General features: G+C 36.6%; 1 protein-coding gene across 1 annotated transcript in view; it reads right to left on the reverse strand.

Moving 5' to 3' along the window:
• MMT (methionine S-methyltransferase) overlaps positions 1-19,639 on the reverse strand; it is a 113,968-nt gene that overhangs the window by 62,620 nt on the left and 31,709 nt on the right. Inside the window, exons 3-7 of the mRNA XM_089395334.1 lie at positions 19,180-19,386; positions 18,890-18,985; positions 3,988-4,176; positions 2,794-2,982; positions 2,466-2,702 (exon numbers count right to left, since the gene is read on the reverse strand). Of these exons, the coding sequence (XP_089251460.1) occupies positions 2,466-2,702; positions 2,794-2,982; positions 3,988-4,176; positions 18,890-18,985; positions 19,180-19,386 (918 nt within the window). The remainder of the gene's footprint in view (positions 1-2,465; positions 2,703-2,793; positions 2,983-3,987; positions 4,177-18,889; positions 18,986-19,179; positions 19,387-19,639) is intronic.

The raw sequence follows: 19,639 nt of genomic DNA on the forward strand, positions 1-19,639 counted from the left end.
GACTTCACCTTTGGGTACGAGATTGTGTGGTAACATGCCCCACACCCCTCATGGGCACTTGGGTGTTTCCAAGGACATTTCCATGAGTTTCCAATACTAGTGTGTGGGCAGTTTAGGCATTTCATTCAACAAAGGTGAGAATACCCTCGGACATGAAACATGCCCAACTAAAGGGTTTTAGGACCTCAAAAGTAATAGGGGAAATAATATGCATTAAACTAGAAGAAAATTGCTTGGCATAGGTTTTTAAAGACCTGGAGTCTAGAAGCAAGAAGGCTATCATCAAGTGGTTATAAATTCTAGAACCACAAGAGGCCTCACCATTACAAGAATGGTTATACTCCTTTGCCAATCATCATCGGATGAAAAAAACATAGCAAACAAGCACGACACAGGTGTGCTATAATAATCAGCCTTGTAATATGTATCATTCTTTGCAAAATAACTCTGTACTAGCACTCGTAATAAGTAGAATGAAGAAACATAATTTTTCTGTTTCCTGCATTTTAAGTGTGTCAAAAGGAAGGTTCCATCAAGTAGTTACTACTAACAGTTATTTCAAGTGGTAATCATTTCCCAACAAAATAATTTTCCTTCAGCAAAAAGAAACATAACACATAAATGCCATAAGTGTGTCCTATAGAAGTCAGCCTAAGGATGTCTTATACATCAATTTGGTATCCAGCTAAGCTGTGAACTCGAATTAGATTATTATTATTAGTATTAGTATTATTAGCATTAGCATTTTCAGCAAAATAACTTTGTACTAGCATTAATAAATAGTAGAATAAAGAAAGATAGCTTGCACATCAATTTTTGTTTCCTGCAATTTTAGTGCATCACAGATAAGGTTGCATCAACTAATTGATAATCCTGGTCATTCCAAGTAGTAATCATTCTTCAACAAAATCAATCACTCTTTTTTGTTGTCAATTCAAGCTGCATTAGAATTTTTTCTTGTGATAATGCTACAGATAGCAAGAAGGTTCTTGTGATTCGTGTATGGTTCAAACACAATCTCTACCATATAAAAGCGATCAAATTTTCAGAGTAGATAATATAGACAGTTAACAGTACAATACTAGAGGATATGGAGTTTTTACATGGCATTCAAAACAAGGAGATTGAAAAATACACGAAGATTATATAGTATGTTGCAGATCATACTGAATCTTAAAACTTGTTGTCTTTTGACATTATTCTTAGATGTCAATTTTGGGTTTACCTGCATAGAGCAAGTGATTAATCTATGACCCATATCCATGAGTATTAGTTGCAACTGGTAATTTTCTCATGATTTTGATTAGTCCACTTAGCACTCATTGCATTGGGTAATGCTCACAGGGATGAAGTGGAATTGAAACCAGCAAAATGAATCGCATAGCATCAACCATTACCTCTGGGGCTTCCACCCAGTGACCAAGACTTTCCAGGTGGTCACTGATCCCAAGAATCCTTTGGCTCAAGCATGCTTAACTATGGAGTTTTCCCCACAATCAAGCCCATTTAGCTTGCTACTCCATTTGCAAAACCTTAGAAAGTATTTTACCTTATGAACTATTCAGTTACAGCTCCCTTCACTCTTTTTATTTAAGCATCGAGGGGTTTCTGGAATCTGCAGTGCAATATATTAGATATCATTTTGGAGACCAAAGAGCCATAGAATACCTATATTCTAACTTGAGACCAAAGAGGATACTTGATGCCATAAAATACCAATCAAAGAATCTCTTGAATCCTGGCTATCAAGTCTTAGATGTCCATGGAGCAACAGACGAAATTTTTCTTGGAGATTACCAACTTTCCTTCTCCAAGTATTGTTTCTGAAATTCTGGCATTGTACAACTTACAAATATGAGAAGATTCAAATGCATACGACAATAACTGGACTTATAGAGTTTCTCCATTACATTTGAAGCAAGGATATTGAAAAAGGTGGAAAACAGCATTGTAGGTCAAACTTGAATGTCTAGACTCCATAATGTGCTTCAAAATTCAGTAGCAAACTTGAAAATCTTGTTCGTTTTGACATTACTAACACAATGATGATACTGAAGACCAGTGAATATACTTTTGATGCCACAAGAAACTATAGAAGATTTACTTCTCGATGCTGATTTGGGATTTCCTAAAACGCTAATGGACCAACTAAAGGGATTCTTATTATTCTTATTCTTATTCTTACTATTATTAGGGAGGTATACATATTTACTCCCTATAGATTATTTTTTCCAACACTTTGCAATTTTCCAACCCACAAGTATTAAGATTCAAAAGTTTTCATAAGATATGATAATTATAATAAACTGATTTCTAAATGACTAAGACAACTAACTATTATAATATTAACCATGTCTAAAAATTTTGGAATATACAAGGATTTAAAGCAGGTCAGCATTGATGCTCAATCAAGATACAAGGAGAAAGAATCTCTTAAATCATATCAAAGAGAGAAAATGGCTTACATCAGAAGTTAAAGGAATATGATGGTAGATTCGCATGAAACGTGCAATTAGACTCCGAAAGCTTGTGCTACCCGCAGGTGGTTCAAAGGGAAAAAAGGAATGCTCTTTCAGAATTCTAGCAAGATAAGCTAGAAATGGAATCTTCTCATCAGCTACTGAATCATCTTTGAACGACAGATCCAAAGCACTGCTGGCATCTTCGAAACCATTTTTTAAAAAGTCGAAGATTACCTTAACCTATCATTTCCAATTATAAATAATCAGTCTCTGGAAACACGTCAGATATATTTTCCACAACAATCAGTTTCAGGATTTGAGATGGACATACATTATTTGGTTGGCGCAGCTCACAACTGTAAACTGACAAAGCATGTGAAATTTGCCCTCCAGATTTTGCATAAGCCCAAGCAGTCCGAGCACAGATAGGCTCATCACTAACCAGGCCCATGAAGAACTCAAATCGATGACGACTATTTTTCTCAATTTCAACAAGGGCAGAAATATCAGTATCAGCAGCCTGACAAAAGAAGCCAAGAGTCCTAATCAGCTATCAAATGAATGGTCTGAATTCAACAAGTTATCAATTCAGATGTAATGTTTAAGAAAACGTTTTGATCCATAAGTTACCAAATCCCCAATTTTATGTTCACGGATGCAGTAGCAACATTAGACGAGACTACAAATTTAAAAATATAGCATGTGACAGATTTATCTATGCAAATAGATGTAATTTTTAAGAAAACGTTTTGATCCATAAGCTACCAAATACCAAATTTTATGGTCATGGATGCAGTAGCAACAATTGATGACACTACAAATTTACAAATATATCATGTGATGGATTATTTATGTAACAGAAGTAATTTTTTAGAAGACGTTTTGATCCATAGGCTACCAAATACCCAATTTATGCTCACAGATGCACTAGCAACATTAGATGAGACTACAAATTTAAAATATAGCATGTGACAGATTATCTATGTAAAACCTTATCTCACTTTTTAGTGATCGTTTCCTTTCAACTAGGCAGGCACTCGAAAGTTTATAATTAAATATTGAGATAGACACTAGTAAAATTTGTTTCTGGACTTTATTTCCCTATTTAATTTAGAACCCCATTGGGCACTAACCCCACTGTGCGATTCGAAGATGATTCTATCTTGTATATTGTTTTAATTATTTGTTGTATATTTTATCAGTTATTTATAAAGGCTGCTATGTAATAACACTACAAAACATGATATCAATTATTTCATATTTTAAAGGCTCGCACTCAATTTACTAGGTACATAGTTTGTGTTTGACTCAAACAAAAAAGTTAAAACGAAAAATCAGATTACTCATCATGTCAATTATATGTCCCACAAACAATGCTATAAAACATGATATGAAGTATACATCCATACTACATAGTAAAATGCCTAGAAATAAGAGCATATACATAAAGCAGTACTAAGGCATAAAGTATTCAAGATGCTGAAAACACTATCATAGCAAACAACTACGCCACAGGTCATCCAACCTGAATAACTCTCGTCTGCCAAAGTTTTGTTATTTGAAATCCTCTTCTTTCAAACAAACGTTCACAAACACCTTGCCCTGGGCGACCTCCAATGTTGAATATCATTCGACCCATGGGCTTTATCGAAGCAATTCCTTCCTCGACAGCTCTAGCAATAAGACCAAGGCCAAACTGGTCTTCAACAAAACCCTGAAAGAGGTGATCAAAACTGATTATCAAAATTGATTGTTAAAACTTAAAAGTGAAAAATTCAAAGTAAAAATATAAAAATTTAACATTGTGCCAAAACCACCTGCAAAGAAATAAACCTTTAGCTTTAATGAAGACAAATAAATAATAGTGCATGAAAAGCTAAAATTGCAAATGACAATGTGGCTAACAAAACGAAACTCTCAAGCATCTTATAGCCTTCAAGTACAGATGGAATTGCTTCTTCCCTCAGTCCAGCAAATGTGCTTTTTTATTTCCCAATTTGTGCTTCATCAACTTTTATACACGTCTGCTTAAGCAGTAGCTGACAAAACTTGAAATTCGAACTGTACAATCAGCTCAGTGTTCACCACATTTGCATGGATCCAATATAAATTATTTTCTATATATTCGCTATTATAATTTTCCACCTGAACAATAACATTGCTACCCTTTCATGTTCACTAGCTGATCATTTGTTTGCATGCTAGGCAACATTGAACTATTTTTCACATTTATGGGTTGTTTTGTTTCTCAATCATTTCATGAGCATTTTTGCTTGTCCATGACAAAATTTGGAGAGACCTTGGCATTTTTGTAGGTTTTAACCTAAATTACGGCATCTGATATGTATATGTATAAAACAAATTTTAAAGAGTTTGGATCTGGTGTAGTGAGGATACAACACTTGTTATAACAAAAGAACATCATATACATGTTATTTAATTAAATATATTCTCATTTATGTTTTATATATTATATTTTTTTTGGTATTTTACCTACTAAAGATTAAATTTAATATGACATTTATTAAATATGCTCTCTCTCTCTCTCTCTCTCTCTCTCTATATATATATATATATATATGTATCATACTACATGTCTCTACCTATAAGTAGCATGGCATATCTTGGTCATACAGCATAGCTCTCGCTACCTCTGAAAGAACGATTCTTCCTTTCAGCAACCCCATTCTGCTGCAGGTTGTAGGGAATCGTCCACTCTCTCTTGATTCCTACTCTGGTACAAAACTCCTGGAATTCCTTTCCTCTGTAGTCACCACCATTTTCTGATCGAAGAACCATGATCTTCCTACTTGTTGCATTCTCAACTAGAGCTTTGAACTCCTGAAAGCAACTAAAGACCTCATCCTTGGTCTTCAAGAAGTATATCTAGGTCTTCTTGGAGAAATCATCAATAAAAGTAGCAAAGTACTCGTATCACCTGAGAGACTTCATAAACATCAACCCACATATATATGAATGCACTAAGTTAAGAATATTGTTTGATCTGGTGTCACTCCTTGGAAAAGTTGCTTTCGCAAACTTCCCAACACACATCCTCTGCAAACATCGTCATGCTTTATGCTCACATCTAGAACACCTATCACTGTTTCACACAATAATCTAAGTGCTCCATGATGTATATGGCCCATCCACCTGTGCCATATTTCCCCCTAATCCCTTAGATTATTGTTGCTAAATAGTGCCTTAGGACTCGGGAGTGTCCATCTATAACATATACAACCGGCCACTTCTAACTCCAATCGCTATAGGTGATTTCCAGTCCTTGTGCCTAATCAACACCAACGCCCCTCTAAAATGTACATTGTAGCCTTATCCCGAAGGATGGATAAGGAAATCAAGTTCATACCCAAGCGTGGCACATGCAACACATCATGAATCGAAATTGGCTTGCCATTCTCCCTTTAAAATAGAATAGTCCATATTGCAATTGGATTGCACTTGGACTTGTTCCCCATCTAGATCTGAAATCAAATGTCCTCCTTCTTGTAGCTAGAGAAGCACTCTCAAACTCCTATCATATGAAATGATGCCCTATTATCTATATACCAAACTCCTTGTGAGGTTGAGTTAGATAGGCAATCTATTACTGTGAATCCCTGATCCATCCTGTTAGAGAGCTCATCTACACTCGTTGAAGTTGCTATCTGCTTCTTTCCCTTCTTCTCAATCTTCTTTCTCTATGGAAAATTACTAACATAGTGGCCGAACTCGTGACAGTGATAACATTTGACCTTGTAAAGGTCCTTCTTCTCACCTTTTGAGTTTGGCCCCGTGCTGGACCCCTTCTTCACTTTTCCCTTCCCGGCTAGGGCGACATCCTCCTGTTTCTCCTCACTCTTCTAAGTCCTACTACTACTGCCACTGACAAGACTTAGCCTCAGCGCCTCCTGGTTGAAATCACTCCATAATCGATCCCAACCCGATAATGTGTCTCATCTATGGATCACTTGGATAAATACATCCCACTGCTTCATAAATCCATTCAAGGCTACACGCACCATCTTGTCACCATTTGGTTTGTCTCCCATGCAAGTAACTCGTCCTTTACCAATCCCAGTCTGGTGAAGTAAATGGTAACGTCTTCTCCCTTATGCATATTTGTATTCCTCAGCTTTTCTCTGAGAAGTAGCTTCCTGTTGGTAGCATCATGGAACAGTTTCAAAATAGTATCCCACATTTTCTTTGTTGTATCCAACTCAACAATATGCAGAACTATATGGTCCTTTACTCCATCAAGAATTATTCACCTAGCTTTGGCATCTTCCTTCTTGTATGTTGAAAGTTTTGTTGGATGTGTTAGAACGGCTATCAAACTGGTTGCATACTCCTTGAGACCATTTTCTTCTAGCAACAAGGAAACTATGGCTTTCTAGACGCCAATATTTCAGGCTCCATCTAATCTGTCCTGATCTCTCAAACCTGCTAGATCCATTTTACAAACCCTCATAAATAAGTGAAACCCAAATAAACTGAAGACTATGAATTGGGTTTTAAACCCTCGGCTTTTTCTCTTCCTGTGCATGTGCAAAACCTTCTTCTGCCCTCAGATTCACTCTGATACCATGTGAAATTTTATTCTGTTGAGTTATTGGGTTGGCTTGTAACCCATTTACTTTATGTCTATTCAAAATTAAACTTGTTTAAGGGCTTTCAATTAGATTAATGGGGGGGATAGATCTCCTATAAAAAGAGAATCACTCCATTCATTTGTTCATCGTCATCTTTATGGATTTCGACCTCCTTAAAGAGAGCTTGACTTAGCCTTTGTATCTGCTTCTTATGGAGATGTGATATTTTGTGGAGCTATTATTATTGGCAACTAGTTTGTGTATTGAAGACATCTTTTCAAGATTGAAAGAAGGCATTTTCTTGGAAAATTTATGAGTATTTATTGCATATCTTTTATGCTTTTAAATGTCTTGAAATATTGTTAGGGTGTCCTATTCTTCCTAGTCTAAGTGTAATTTTTCACTGGAAAGTCATTGTGAATTATTGCATGTTAAATCTATTTCCCTTGAAATCCATAAAGTATCTCCTAGAGAGCTATTCTTCTAGTTTATTTCTCTCATCATAAAGAAATAAATTGGGTTTGCAAGTGAAAACTAGGGTTTTCTCCCTTACTCCATGCATGAATTTGATATCTCTAAAGTCTATCACTTAAGACTCCATCACCCAAGTAGCGAAAGGCACTAAGATCCTTCTGAAGGTCAAAAATCATTAAAAAATTTACCTTCTTCTCCTTTTTAGCTTCTTCAGACATTTAAGGCAAGCTGCTAGGACTAGGGCAAGGTCGAATTTAACTAGGGCTTGAGGAATCACAACACTGGAGTTGATTTGGCTTGTTTTCACTTTGATTAACATCACACACTCAAAATCTAGCTTGTTTTATGGTGAAAATTGCCTCATTAGGGATGATGTCATTAACCCTAGGTAATTATTACCCTAATAAACCCTAATCCTATACAAGGCTTTAGCCTAGGGCTTATTTGAAGGTTTGTCATCTCTTATTATTGATCATATCTTTAAGTAAACTTTTGCTAGTGCTTGCATGCCTAGATGCACCTTTGTTGAACTATATCTTGAAACCCTAGGTATCAAGCACTCTTTTCTAGGTTTAACATATGGTATGTTGCTCCTTCTACATAGAGAATTGTGCCCTAATCCATAGAAGTACCTTGCTTAGCCGTTCACATATATCACCTTGATCCAATTGACTTAAAATATCCTTTAGGTGATAAACTGGGAAGCCTCTTGTGTGGTGAAATTCCACTAAAGAGAAAGAGGTGGAGTGCTAAGGTGACAGTGGCAACCACCTCATTGTTGCGCCTTGGTCTGGCTCTTGCCTTGTGAGGACTCTCGCAAGGCCTACTATAATTTGAGGCAACAGTAAGCATACTTCCTATATAGTCAGAGCTACTACAAAGAAAATGGAGTGTCAACTTCAAACCATCTCATGAGTCTCAAATAAACAATTGTTTCCTAGAGGTCATACAAACAATCAATTCCAATAGATTACACAACAAAAGCAAAATTTGTGTCAATTACAGAAGCAACAAAGGAGATTGTGTGGCTCAGGAAAAAACTTGAAGATATATAGGAGAAACAAGTGAATTCTACTCTTGTTCTAGTTGAAAGTGCTTCTACAATCAAATTGACCAAGAATCACAAGTTCCATGACTGAACCAAACACATAACACAAAGTATCAATTGATTTGATATCATGTAGAGGCCAAGACCATTCATTTAAGCCATTGTTTCACTAATGAGAAAATTGCAAACATCTTCACCAAAGCACTTGAAAGAGAAAAGCTTGAAAAATTCAAAATGATGCTTGGGTTCACAAACACCCCTTGGCTTAAGGGGGGGAATGTTGGACATAATCTTTTGGGATCTTTGTCCTAAAATAAAATTGTAGATAAATAAAATTAGGAAGATGAAATGACACTTGGATCATGAAATGAAGTGACATTTCTTTGTATAAATTTGATCGCTCATTAACAAAATGTATCACTTGGGAGTTACCCATCCTGACTTGATAGACTCTTATTTTAAACATATTAGAGGGAAGGAGAATAAGGTTGTTGAAGCACTCAACAGAAGACTGCATGCAATGCATGTTATCGTGATTATTATGTGCAAATCTGAATTGAGGAATAGAATTCTTGTGGTTTTTACCTCATATGAGCATTATCTATATAGAAGAAAACTTAAAAGAAGAGAATGTACAATAGAAGTATAAGGGTTACAAGTTAAAAGAAAATGGCATTCTTATGCATAAAACAAAGTTATGTTGCTAGTTCTTATGAATTAAGGGAGCCTGTATTAAAAAAATGCATAATGTTTCATATGTTGTACAACCTGATGAACAAAAGGCAATTGCAACAATAAGTAAATATTTACGGCCATGAATGAAGAAGAATGTTGTTGATTATATAGCAAAGTGTATGGAATGTCAAAAAGTAAAAGTTGAGCACAAGCATCCAACAGGTTTGCTATAGCCATTAGCAATTCCATAGTGGAAATGGGAAGCAATAACTATTGATTTTTTAATTAAGTTGCCAAAACTAGCAAAGCAGCATGATTCAAAAATGGAAATGGTGGACAAATTAACCAAATTTGCCCAATTTATTCCATTTAAGTTGGCTCATAAGGCAACTAATATAGCAGAGATTTACTTGAAAGCGATTGTTAGGTTGCATTGGATATCTAAAGCAATTATTTAAGACATATCCAAAGTTTATCTCAAATTTTTAGAAAGGATTATTCAAGGGTTTTGGTACAAATTTTCTATAAGCTATCATCCACAAACAAATGGGAAAATAAAGAGTCAACCAAAAGACTAAAGAAATGCTAAGTATGTGTTAGATAAGCCTATTAAATTTTCAAATTGTTCTATGTTGTATCAATTACTTTAGCCCAAATCAATACTTCAATTAGCAATCTTTCCAATTACAATTAGTCTTTCCATTCATCAACAGTAATTGAAGATAGAACAACAAAATGCAATGACAAAAGAGACAATCAACATATCAACTAGAGACATCGCATTTGGTCAAAGACCAGGGTAAAACCCCACAAGGGGGAAAACTCTTTGAAATTCTTCTTCTATTAGATTGTCATAAAATGTTCAGCAGAGAGTACAATGAGCCCAATATAATATCATCAACAAAACAACCCAATAACATTCAGAAATAAGTTTCCAACATCAGAATATATCAGAGACAACTTTTCCCGTCTGCGGTCAACTTCGGTCTTCAGCCAAATCTGAGTCAAACTCCTCAGTCGCATGCAGAAGGAGTTGTGCGAGCGCCTGAAGGCTTTCGATCACTCCCTTGATGCTTCCAAGCCAGCGACTATGATCAAATTTTCCCTATGACGTGCCTGCGATTGTAACCCAAAAACCCTAAAACAGATACGAGCCTCGAACCCTGTAATTCAGACTTTTGCGAACTTTTGTTGTTGTCCCTGCCTCAGACTTGTGCGAGCCAATAAATGAAGAAGATGCTTGGTGGTGTCCAAATGAGCTTGAGGTAACTTGTATTTATAGGCTTCCATGGGTGTCCAATTTGCCTTACCACCGACCTTGTCCAAATGTGCATATGTGGGCTTTTTTTCATAAGTACACTTTCCCTTGTCCAAATTTGATGATCTTTAGGTCAATTTTGGTCCTCTCAAAAAGAGGAATTCAATGCAATCATCATCTCCATCAAATAAGTTTTCCAAATTGGAATTTGACCGTAGTTTCATAATTTAACAAAGCCATCCATGTAGGAGAATTACTTGAATTTAGAAGAATTTGCCTACATTAATGGATATCAAGCTTCACTAAAGATGAGTCTTTTTGAGGTATTATATGGCAAAAAGTGTAATACTCAAGTAAGATGGGACAATCTAGTGGATAGAGTAGAACTTGGGCCAAAGCTGCTGAAAGAAATGGAAGAGCAATTCGTCAAGATCAAGTAGAATTTAAAAGTAATGCAAGACAATGAAAAGTGTTATGCAAATAAAGGAAAAACACTAAGGAAATCTAAAATCGGTTAGTATTTCAAAAAGTGAAACCAAAGACGAGTTCCTTGAAGTCAGGGAGCTACACTAACGTAATAGCCACTTATTGTGGTGGAAGCAGAAGCAAGCTTGTGTTGAAAAATCTAGGGCATAGATAGTTGACAAATTTCTCTGCTTGATAATTGCTTGTGATATACTTTTACTTCTTAGCTTATAGTCTTTTCTTCATTATGTAATTATTGCGTTCTTTTTCATCAAGGCAATTACTAATATGCACAATAAAAGACAAGTTACACAGTATGTAGTCTTGTCAGCCAGGGCCAAAACCTCTCACCTTTTGAAAGGAAAACCCGATCAAAATTCTTCTTCTAGATCTTCAATTGATGAGTACCAAGACCATGACAAAGACCCTTGACTCTAATATCCTCCCAAAAACCTTGTCACCAACCCTGATGCTCTTCCTCTTCCCTTTCTCAACTTCCTTCTTGATCTAGAACTGCTCTCCTCGGCTCCTTCTAGAGAAACTCAGTCTCTATCCTTCACAATGCTTCTTCTAGACTTACTTTAGAGAAACTCTGTCTCTATGATCTCACTAGCTTCCTCTAGGGAATCTCGATCTCTATGATCTCACTAGCATCCTCTAGAGAATCTCAGTCTCTAGATCTCTATCTCGGTTACCTAAAACAAGTATCCCAGAAGAAGCCTCCTTCATTGCCCCAGAAGAAACTTCCTCTTCGCTGCCCCATAATAAACTTCCACTTCACACCCTAGAAGAAACCCCCTTCTTCACTGCCGCAGAAGAAACTCTTTAGTTATGCCCAGAAGAAACTTTCTTTTGCTGCCCCAGAAGAAACTTTCTTTCGCTGCCCCAAAAGAAACTTTCTTTCGCTGCCCCAGAAGAAACTTCTCTTCGTTGCCCCAGAAGAAACCACCTTCTTCGCTTGCCCAGAGAAAACATCTTTCTCACTTTTTCGCACTTCTCTTTGTAGCCTTCTTCGCACTTCTTCTTCGATGAATGCTTGTCGAGTTACTTTCCAATATGTGAAGTCGAGTGTGGCTACATATACACTTCTTCTCATGTCCTTTAGCCGACCTGATCTCGAGATTTAGGCCGATTTCTTCTAGCATGTTCTCCCATCGTTGTAGGCCGACTTGAAGAGGATAGGTGACAAGGTCTTGGAGGATACTTTACATAGACAAGTTTGACTCTAGTTTTGACTCAAAAATAAAATCTCTTGCTTTTAAACCCATGAAGCAAATCAATACAATAATTTTATTTTTCTTCTTTACATCTCATTACATAAAATCATAATCACATGTCATTATGAAGACCGAACCTAGTTACACTTTTCAACACTCCCTCTTAACTAGGGAGGTATTCATAATGGTACTTGGACTTTTTCAATCTAAAGAGTTTCTCATAAGAAGAATTCGAATTGGTAACTCATTTGTATAGCATCATATCAACTAGCTTTGTTACATAGCAAGGCCTTGACTAACAGCTCCTTATATCCACAAGATCGGAGCTCAATGCTGGCGAGACCAATGATTTATAGACACTTTCATCATTGTCTCTCTCGGAACATCCCCTACCCGGGTACTCAGGGTGTGTTCCATGAGGATTATCCTTATCTTGGACTCCCCAGCCCTCAAAGAATATCGGTCCTCCACAACTACTCTTCTATTGGATGCCCTATGTTATCCTCAAAGATATCGGATGCCAAATGATTACCCAATCCTCCATTTTGTCTGCCGAGGTGAAGACCAGAATGACATGTCTATCTCTCCCTCTCAAATAGGGAGGACATATTCCAATAAAGGAATGTACTCATTCCTACCAAAAAGGAATGTACCTAAGCTCCCTCTTGGCTTAGGAATTTCCAAGTCTCTTCCAAGTAAGAGACTTCTTTTCAGGCTCCTTTTTAACTAGGGACCTACAGGAGCTCTGCATATGGAACAACCAGCTACTTGAAGAACTCATTTCTTCCTTGATGTCATAAATTTCTTTTGTCATGGAGTCTTCATCTTTTGGGTCTCCTTCATAGGGCACAGACCATCCATCACTTTCATCCATGAGTTAGTCATGTCTTCATTTCATCAAAAAGTGATCCATCAGTTTTCCATCTGGCTTTGCTTCATGTCATTCTGCTTTCATGCCATATTTTCCGGAAGGATCTTACATCCTTCAATATGGTCCTCTTGGAAGTCATCCACAGATCTTCCCTTTGGCAGTCCTACATAAGCCCATCCAGATATTAGTTCAAAAATAAGAAATGAACACTTAAATCAAAATTACCTTTGTGATGGTCTTTCATCATGACATCTTCCTGTAGGTATCAACATCCTGCATGTAGATTGACACATCTCCTAAGGATATTTCTTGTCAAGGATCTCCATCTTTTTCCAACTCCTGTTAGAGTCTTCATATCTTTCTGGGAGGTATTCTAGTCAACTCTTCTTGGTCTCGGATGTTGAATGCCTTCCACCTTTGTTGCATATTTTACGATCTATTCCTTTTTCTTTTCACACTTCATTCCCAAGAGCTTCCAATCAAAGTTCCTCAATTGTAGTTAGCTTCCTCATGATTCATATGAGAACATATTATGTTGATTTCATCTAGTGTGACTTATGCCTTACTGTAATCTTACAAAGGAGGAGATCCTTTCTTCTTTTATTCATATTTCCCAAGATGGAAATATTGATCCAGATTATCTACATGACTTTCATAATATCCTATGTAAGCATACATACCTCATCTTTTCTTTCCATCATCCAAACTTCCTGTAGCAGCTTCATTTGAACTAAAGAAATTTATCTTTTAGACCTGCTTCTTTGTTTTGTTATCATACCATAATCCCTTGAATCCCACGAGTTGGAATTCTTGATGAAACTTTTGCTTTCTTTTAGATCAGTGAATCCTTCGATGAGGATTCCATCAGAGAAACTTTCGTATCCTCACTCGGTAGATGTTTCCTTATTGACTATGGTATGATGATCCCAGTCGATGATGACCTCTACTTCTTGAAATTTCAATGAGGTTTCCAAGAGCTTATTATTCTTTGTAAACAATAGAATTTATTCCAAACATTCTTTCTGCTTCTCATGTCACGAGCTCTTACTTCTAATGCTTCTATCAGAATGTTATTTTCTAATATGATGCATCCTATCTTATTTACACTACTTCCTATCTACAAGTTGCAAGTGAAAAGTACCTTCTAGCGCAGAAGATCATCTCAGTCATAGCATAGATCTTTTACCTCTTAAGCTTCTTTGCCTCAAGTTCTTTCACTTCCTCAACAATATGGACTTCTTTCATGTCCCTCTTATGTTTAGGACAATCTCTTCTATAGTGCCCAAGTTTCTGACAACCATAGCATCTTTCCTTAGCCATGTTCTTCTTTTTCTTTGGAGGACCAAACTTTCCAAATTTCCCTTTTCTTCTTGTCACTAATTGATCCCTTCTATCTGATCTTTTGTTACTTTCTTTCTTCAACATGTCTTCTTTTGCCTTGCAAAGAGACCATAATTTGATGAATGGGATAGCTTCCTCTTCCTTAGTAGATATGAGGTTACCTTGTTCATCAGTCAATGCATTTAGAATAACGAAGATCATTTCGTTATCAGATACCATCTCTCCTAGATCATGCAATTGACCTTTCATTTAAGATGCTTTTGAAAGGCATGACGATATCCCTTCATCCTTTGACACCTTCAATTTATATAGATCAAATCTAAGTGATATGATCTTCCTATCATGCTTTCAAAGAAATGTTCTACCAGCTTATCATATATTTCTTTAGATGTCTCCAGCTTGGCTATATGGGAAATGAGAGGATCTTTAATGGATTACTTAAGAATCTTTTGAGCCTTGAGATCCCTTTCCATGTATTCAAATAATGCTTGTTCTTCGGATGGCTTGGAGACCTTTCCATGGACATGATCAATGACTTCATTTACTTCAAGGATTATGTCTATCCTTCTTTTCCATGCAAGGAAGTTTGATATCCCAACCAGCTTATGGTTCTCCTTGAAACATGAAGTCATTTTTACTAGATTAGATTATGAAAAAGGTACTTACTTGTGAAGATAGAATCTTCAACTTGATGACGAACTTGTTGCTTTAGATGATCCTTTTAAGAAGGTTCTTACTTCGGTGAGGGAAGACTGCCTTCTTTAGGATGATCTTTTTCCAAATGAGATCCTTGCTTCAATAGGGAGAGGATTGGCTTTCGATCTAGCCTTCCTTGGATTTGAAGAGCTTCCACTTCTTTGGTGATGTATGAGTGATGATCTCTGCAGTGCTTCTATGGTTTCGGTCTTTCTTCCTGCTTCCTTGTTGAAGATAATTTTAAGACTCTTGCTAGAGTATATTTCTTCGATCTAGGGTTTTTGTAGATCTTGATTTCTTGCTTGGTGTTCTTTGACTTGCTTTGATCCTTCTTTGATTCTTGCGTGTCTACTTGCTTTGAATGCTCCCTCTTGATTTCAGCACCTTAGCTCTGATACCATGTTGAAAAATATAGGGCATAGATAGTTGACAGATTTCTCTGCTTGATAATTGCTTGTGATATACTTTTACTTCTTAGCTTATAGTCTTTTCTTCGTTATGTAATTATTGTGTTCTTTTTATCAAGGCAATTACTAATATGCACAATAAAAGACAAATGACACAGTACGTAGTCTTGTCAGCCAAGGTCAAAACCTCTCACCTTTTGAGAGGAAAACCTGATCAAAATTCTTCTTCTAGATCTTCAATTGATGAGTACCAATACCATGACAAAGACCCTTGACTCTGATATCCTCCCAAGAAGCTTGTCACCAACCTTGATGCCCTTCCTCTTCCCTTTGTCAACTTCCTTCTTGATCTCATTCTGCTCTCCTCGGCTCCTACAGAAATCGGTCTCTATCCTTCACACTACTTCTTCTCGACTTACTTTAGAGAAACTCAGTCTCTATGATCTCACTGGCTTCCTATAGAGAATCTCGGTCTCTAGATCTCTATCTTGGTTACCTAGAACAAGTATCCTAGAAGAAACCTCCTTCGCTTCCCCAGAAGAAACTTCCTCTTCGCTGCCCTAGAAGAAACCTCCTTCTTCACTGCCCCAAAAGAAACTCTTTCGCGATGCCCAGAAGAAACTTTCTTTCGCTGCCCCAGAGAAACTTCTCTTTGTTGCCCCAAAAGAAACCTCCTTCGCCTGCCCAAAAGAAACCTCTTTCTCACTTCTTCGCAGTTGTCTGTGTAGACTTCTTCTTCGCACTTCTTTTCAACAAATGCTTGTCGAGTTACTTTCCTATAAGTGAGGCTGATTGTGGCTATATACACTTCTTCTCATGTCCTTTAGGCCGACATGATCTCAAGATCTAGGCCAACTTCTTCTAGCATGTTCTCCCATCGTTGTAGGCCGACTTGAAGAGGATATGTGACAAGGTCTTGGAGGATACTTTACATAGACAAGTTTGACTCTATACAAAGTGTAACATGACTTCATTACATGACATTGACTCTATCATTTTATGACTAGATGACAAATAATTCCTAAAGACTCAATGGGAGTCTTGACTCAAAAATAAAATTTCTTGCTCATGAAACCCATGAAGCAAGTCAATACAATAATTTTATTTTTCTTCTTTACATCTCATTACATAAAATCATAATTACATGTCATATGAAGACGGAACCTAGTTACACTTTTCAACAACTTCTAGGTACAACCAATGTGTATATTGGACAGGAACATCAATGTAATTGAGAACAAATCCACGGGGCAAGTAAAGGACCAATGGACCAACTACAGCCCCAAAGAATCAATGTGGGAGCTAGAGGACACTATGCCGAAGGTATATTTGGATTTATTTCAAAAAAAAATGAAAAAATTATTGTCACTGTATATAAGATGATGTGCATTGAGAATGGTGCAAAATCTATGGGGAGGGAAATATTATTTTAATGTTATCCTAGCTTCTTAACCTTGTTTAATTAGAGCTCATGGACTATTTTATCCCTAAGTTACACGAAAATTCTAGAAGTTTCCGAAACGGGTACGGCTAGAAATGTGGCCCCTGGAAAATGGAAACGTTGTATACATGTATATGTAGATGTATACATATATGTAAATGAATACATATATGTAGATGTATGTACGCATTTATTTTTACAAATAAGTAAATAGCACATTATCTTTCAAGAAAAAAAAAGAATGAGACACATGAATGACATTTTAGAAGGAAAACTCAGTCTATATTAACTCTCATGGATGATTACATGATTCAAAATCCAAAATTATCCTTCATGGATGAGGCTGTACATCCAAGATTCAAAAATCAGCCTTTATACATGAAGCTTTACATCCAAAATCAGTTTTCATGCGGGGGTATATGGAGCTGAAAATGAAATAAAACATGAGCTAATGACAAGTACAGTTACATATCTTATAATACTCATCCTGATCTTCATTAACGAAAATAGAACAAGGTGTTTTTTTACCACAACTAGAGCAAGGATTGATTAGACAAAAATTAGTTTGTGGAGTGATTAGAGATCAAATTTAGTGGTATGTTAAATCTTTTTTGGCCATAGAAGGACCCCACTCCCTTCTTGGGTGCTTGAGTGAGCCCGCAGAAGCAAAAAAGTCACAGAAACGAGGCAGATTTGGGAGGCAACAGGGCAGATTTGAGCTGAAATGTTTCAGTGGCTTTTTGGTAGCATTTCCAAATCAGGAAACACCACCCAAGCATTTCAATCATGTTTCGGCAGCACTTCGGCGTTTCGGGGCATTTCAGCCTTCAGGTATGGGTATGCCAGCTTTGGGGCCATTCCCTGCAACATTGTTTTATCCTAAGGAATTCATTGCATGAAGGAGGTGTGTGGGTGCTCCATAGAGATACATGGCTCCTTCATGCCCTACAATTTTACCCTTTGCCTTTTTCGGCCATGTTGGGGAAGAGAAAGTTCAAATGTTTTTGGGAAAGGGTTACCAGATAGTTTGAATTACTACCAAAGTTGGAGTGGCCATTTCATTCGAACTACCATTGGAGCTGAAATCACCAGTCTATTCGAATTAGACTAAGGTTGGTGAATTCAAATTATCAATTGTTGAGGGAATTAGAAATGCCATTCAATTGGGAAATTATGAGACAAATTATGATTATGTTGTGGAAATTTGGGAGAGTTATCTCCGAGCATGAGCAGCCATAGAACTGTGGTAGAAAATATGTTGAAATATGAAGGAAATGAAGAGTGTATATAGTGGTATTTGCTGTTATTGAGGAATCGAACTGCAATTGAGAATCTCTAGATTCCCAGCAGTGAGATTTCTTGGCCAGCCTGTGCCGAAGCCATGAAGGGAAGTGAAATGCCATTCATTTGGGAAATTTAGGAGACAAATTATCATTATGTTGTGGAAATTCAGGAGAGTTATCTCCGAGCATGAGCAGCCATAGAACTGTGGTAGAAAATATGTTGAACTATGAAGGAAATGAAGAGTGTATATAGTGGTATTTGCTATTATTGAGAATCAGACTGCAATTGAGAATCTCTTGACTCCCAGCAGTGAGATTTCTTGACCAGCCTATGCTAAAGCCATGAAGGAAAGTGAAATAGCGTGAGGGAATGATGGGCAGGGAAGAGGGCAGTCAAGTCAAATGACAGTAGCTTGATTTCTAATGTTATCCAAACTCCCTTAGGTTTTGAGGGAGTGGGATTCGGGAATTTCCAGGTGATAACACTCCCCATCTTGTATCAATATTGTACTTTGAATTTAGATTTTTAAAGCTTAGCTATCAACAAAAAATTTATAATTTCCCCTCAAAAAATATTATTCCTCACTTCAATAAACAAAAGAAATAATTAAGAAACTTGAATTTCATAGAAATCAACATATCAGTTGAAGAATTCTCCTTACCTGAAGTGCACAGTAATTACTGAGTGAATACAGAAACTCCTCGCTTTCATTTTCTGTGATTATTTTTGACATGGCTTCAGGGTTTGGATTGAGTATCTGATTGAAAAGAGAGGAGATGTAAACAAAACCATCAAAAATGAGTACAGTCATTAGTAAGAGACATCAAATTCATTTGACGAGTTCCAAAACTGATAATAATCAAACCTTTTCTCCACAAAGGTTCAATTTTTCACCTTTAAATTAGTCAAAACATTACAGTCAAATTCATTGTGAAAAGGTTGACCAGATACCTGAGGAATACAAGCTATGATACGATCTAGTATGATATTATGTTCTCTGCAGTAATGTAGCAAATCTGACTCATGGAACTCTACTCTGTCAAGCAAAGTCTTCCCCTCATCATCATAAATTGGAAATCCATTCCCATCCAAGGAATTAAGATATAAGTTTATCTTAGCAATCTTGACAGCTCTAGGATTTATATCAAGACCATATACCTGTAGCAAAGCAAATGAGAAACCAGATAATAAATACAACCCATGTAAAATTCTGTTGAGATTTGGATAACCATCAACCTATATTGAAACAGCGGATGCATATATGATAACCATTTTTTATGTTAACAAAATCATGGCATTAAATTGTAAAGAAACAAAGGCATTATGTAAGCTACAAGTTTTCATATTTTCACAAAAATCATCTCTTTGACTAGTTTCAAGCCTAAAAAATGATGAGATGCAAATTAACTCA

Source organism: Pinus tabuliformis, chromosome 1_2 (genome assembly GCF_031772625.1).
Source record: "Pinus tabuliformis cultivar Carrire ecotype Pingquan chromosome 1_2, CPIR1, whole genome shotgun sequence".
Taxonomy (NCBI): domain Eukaryota; kingdom Viridiplantae; phylum Streptophyta; class Pinopsida; order Pinales; family Pinaceae; genus Pinus; species Pinus tabuliformis.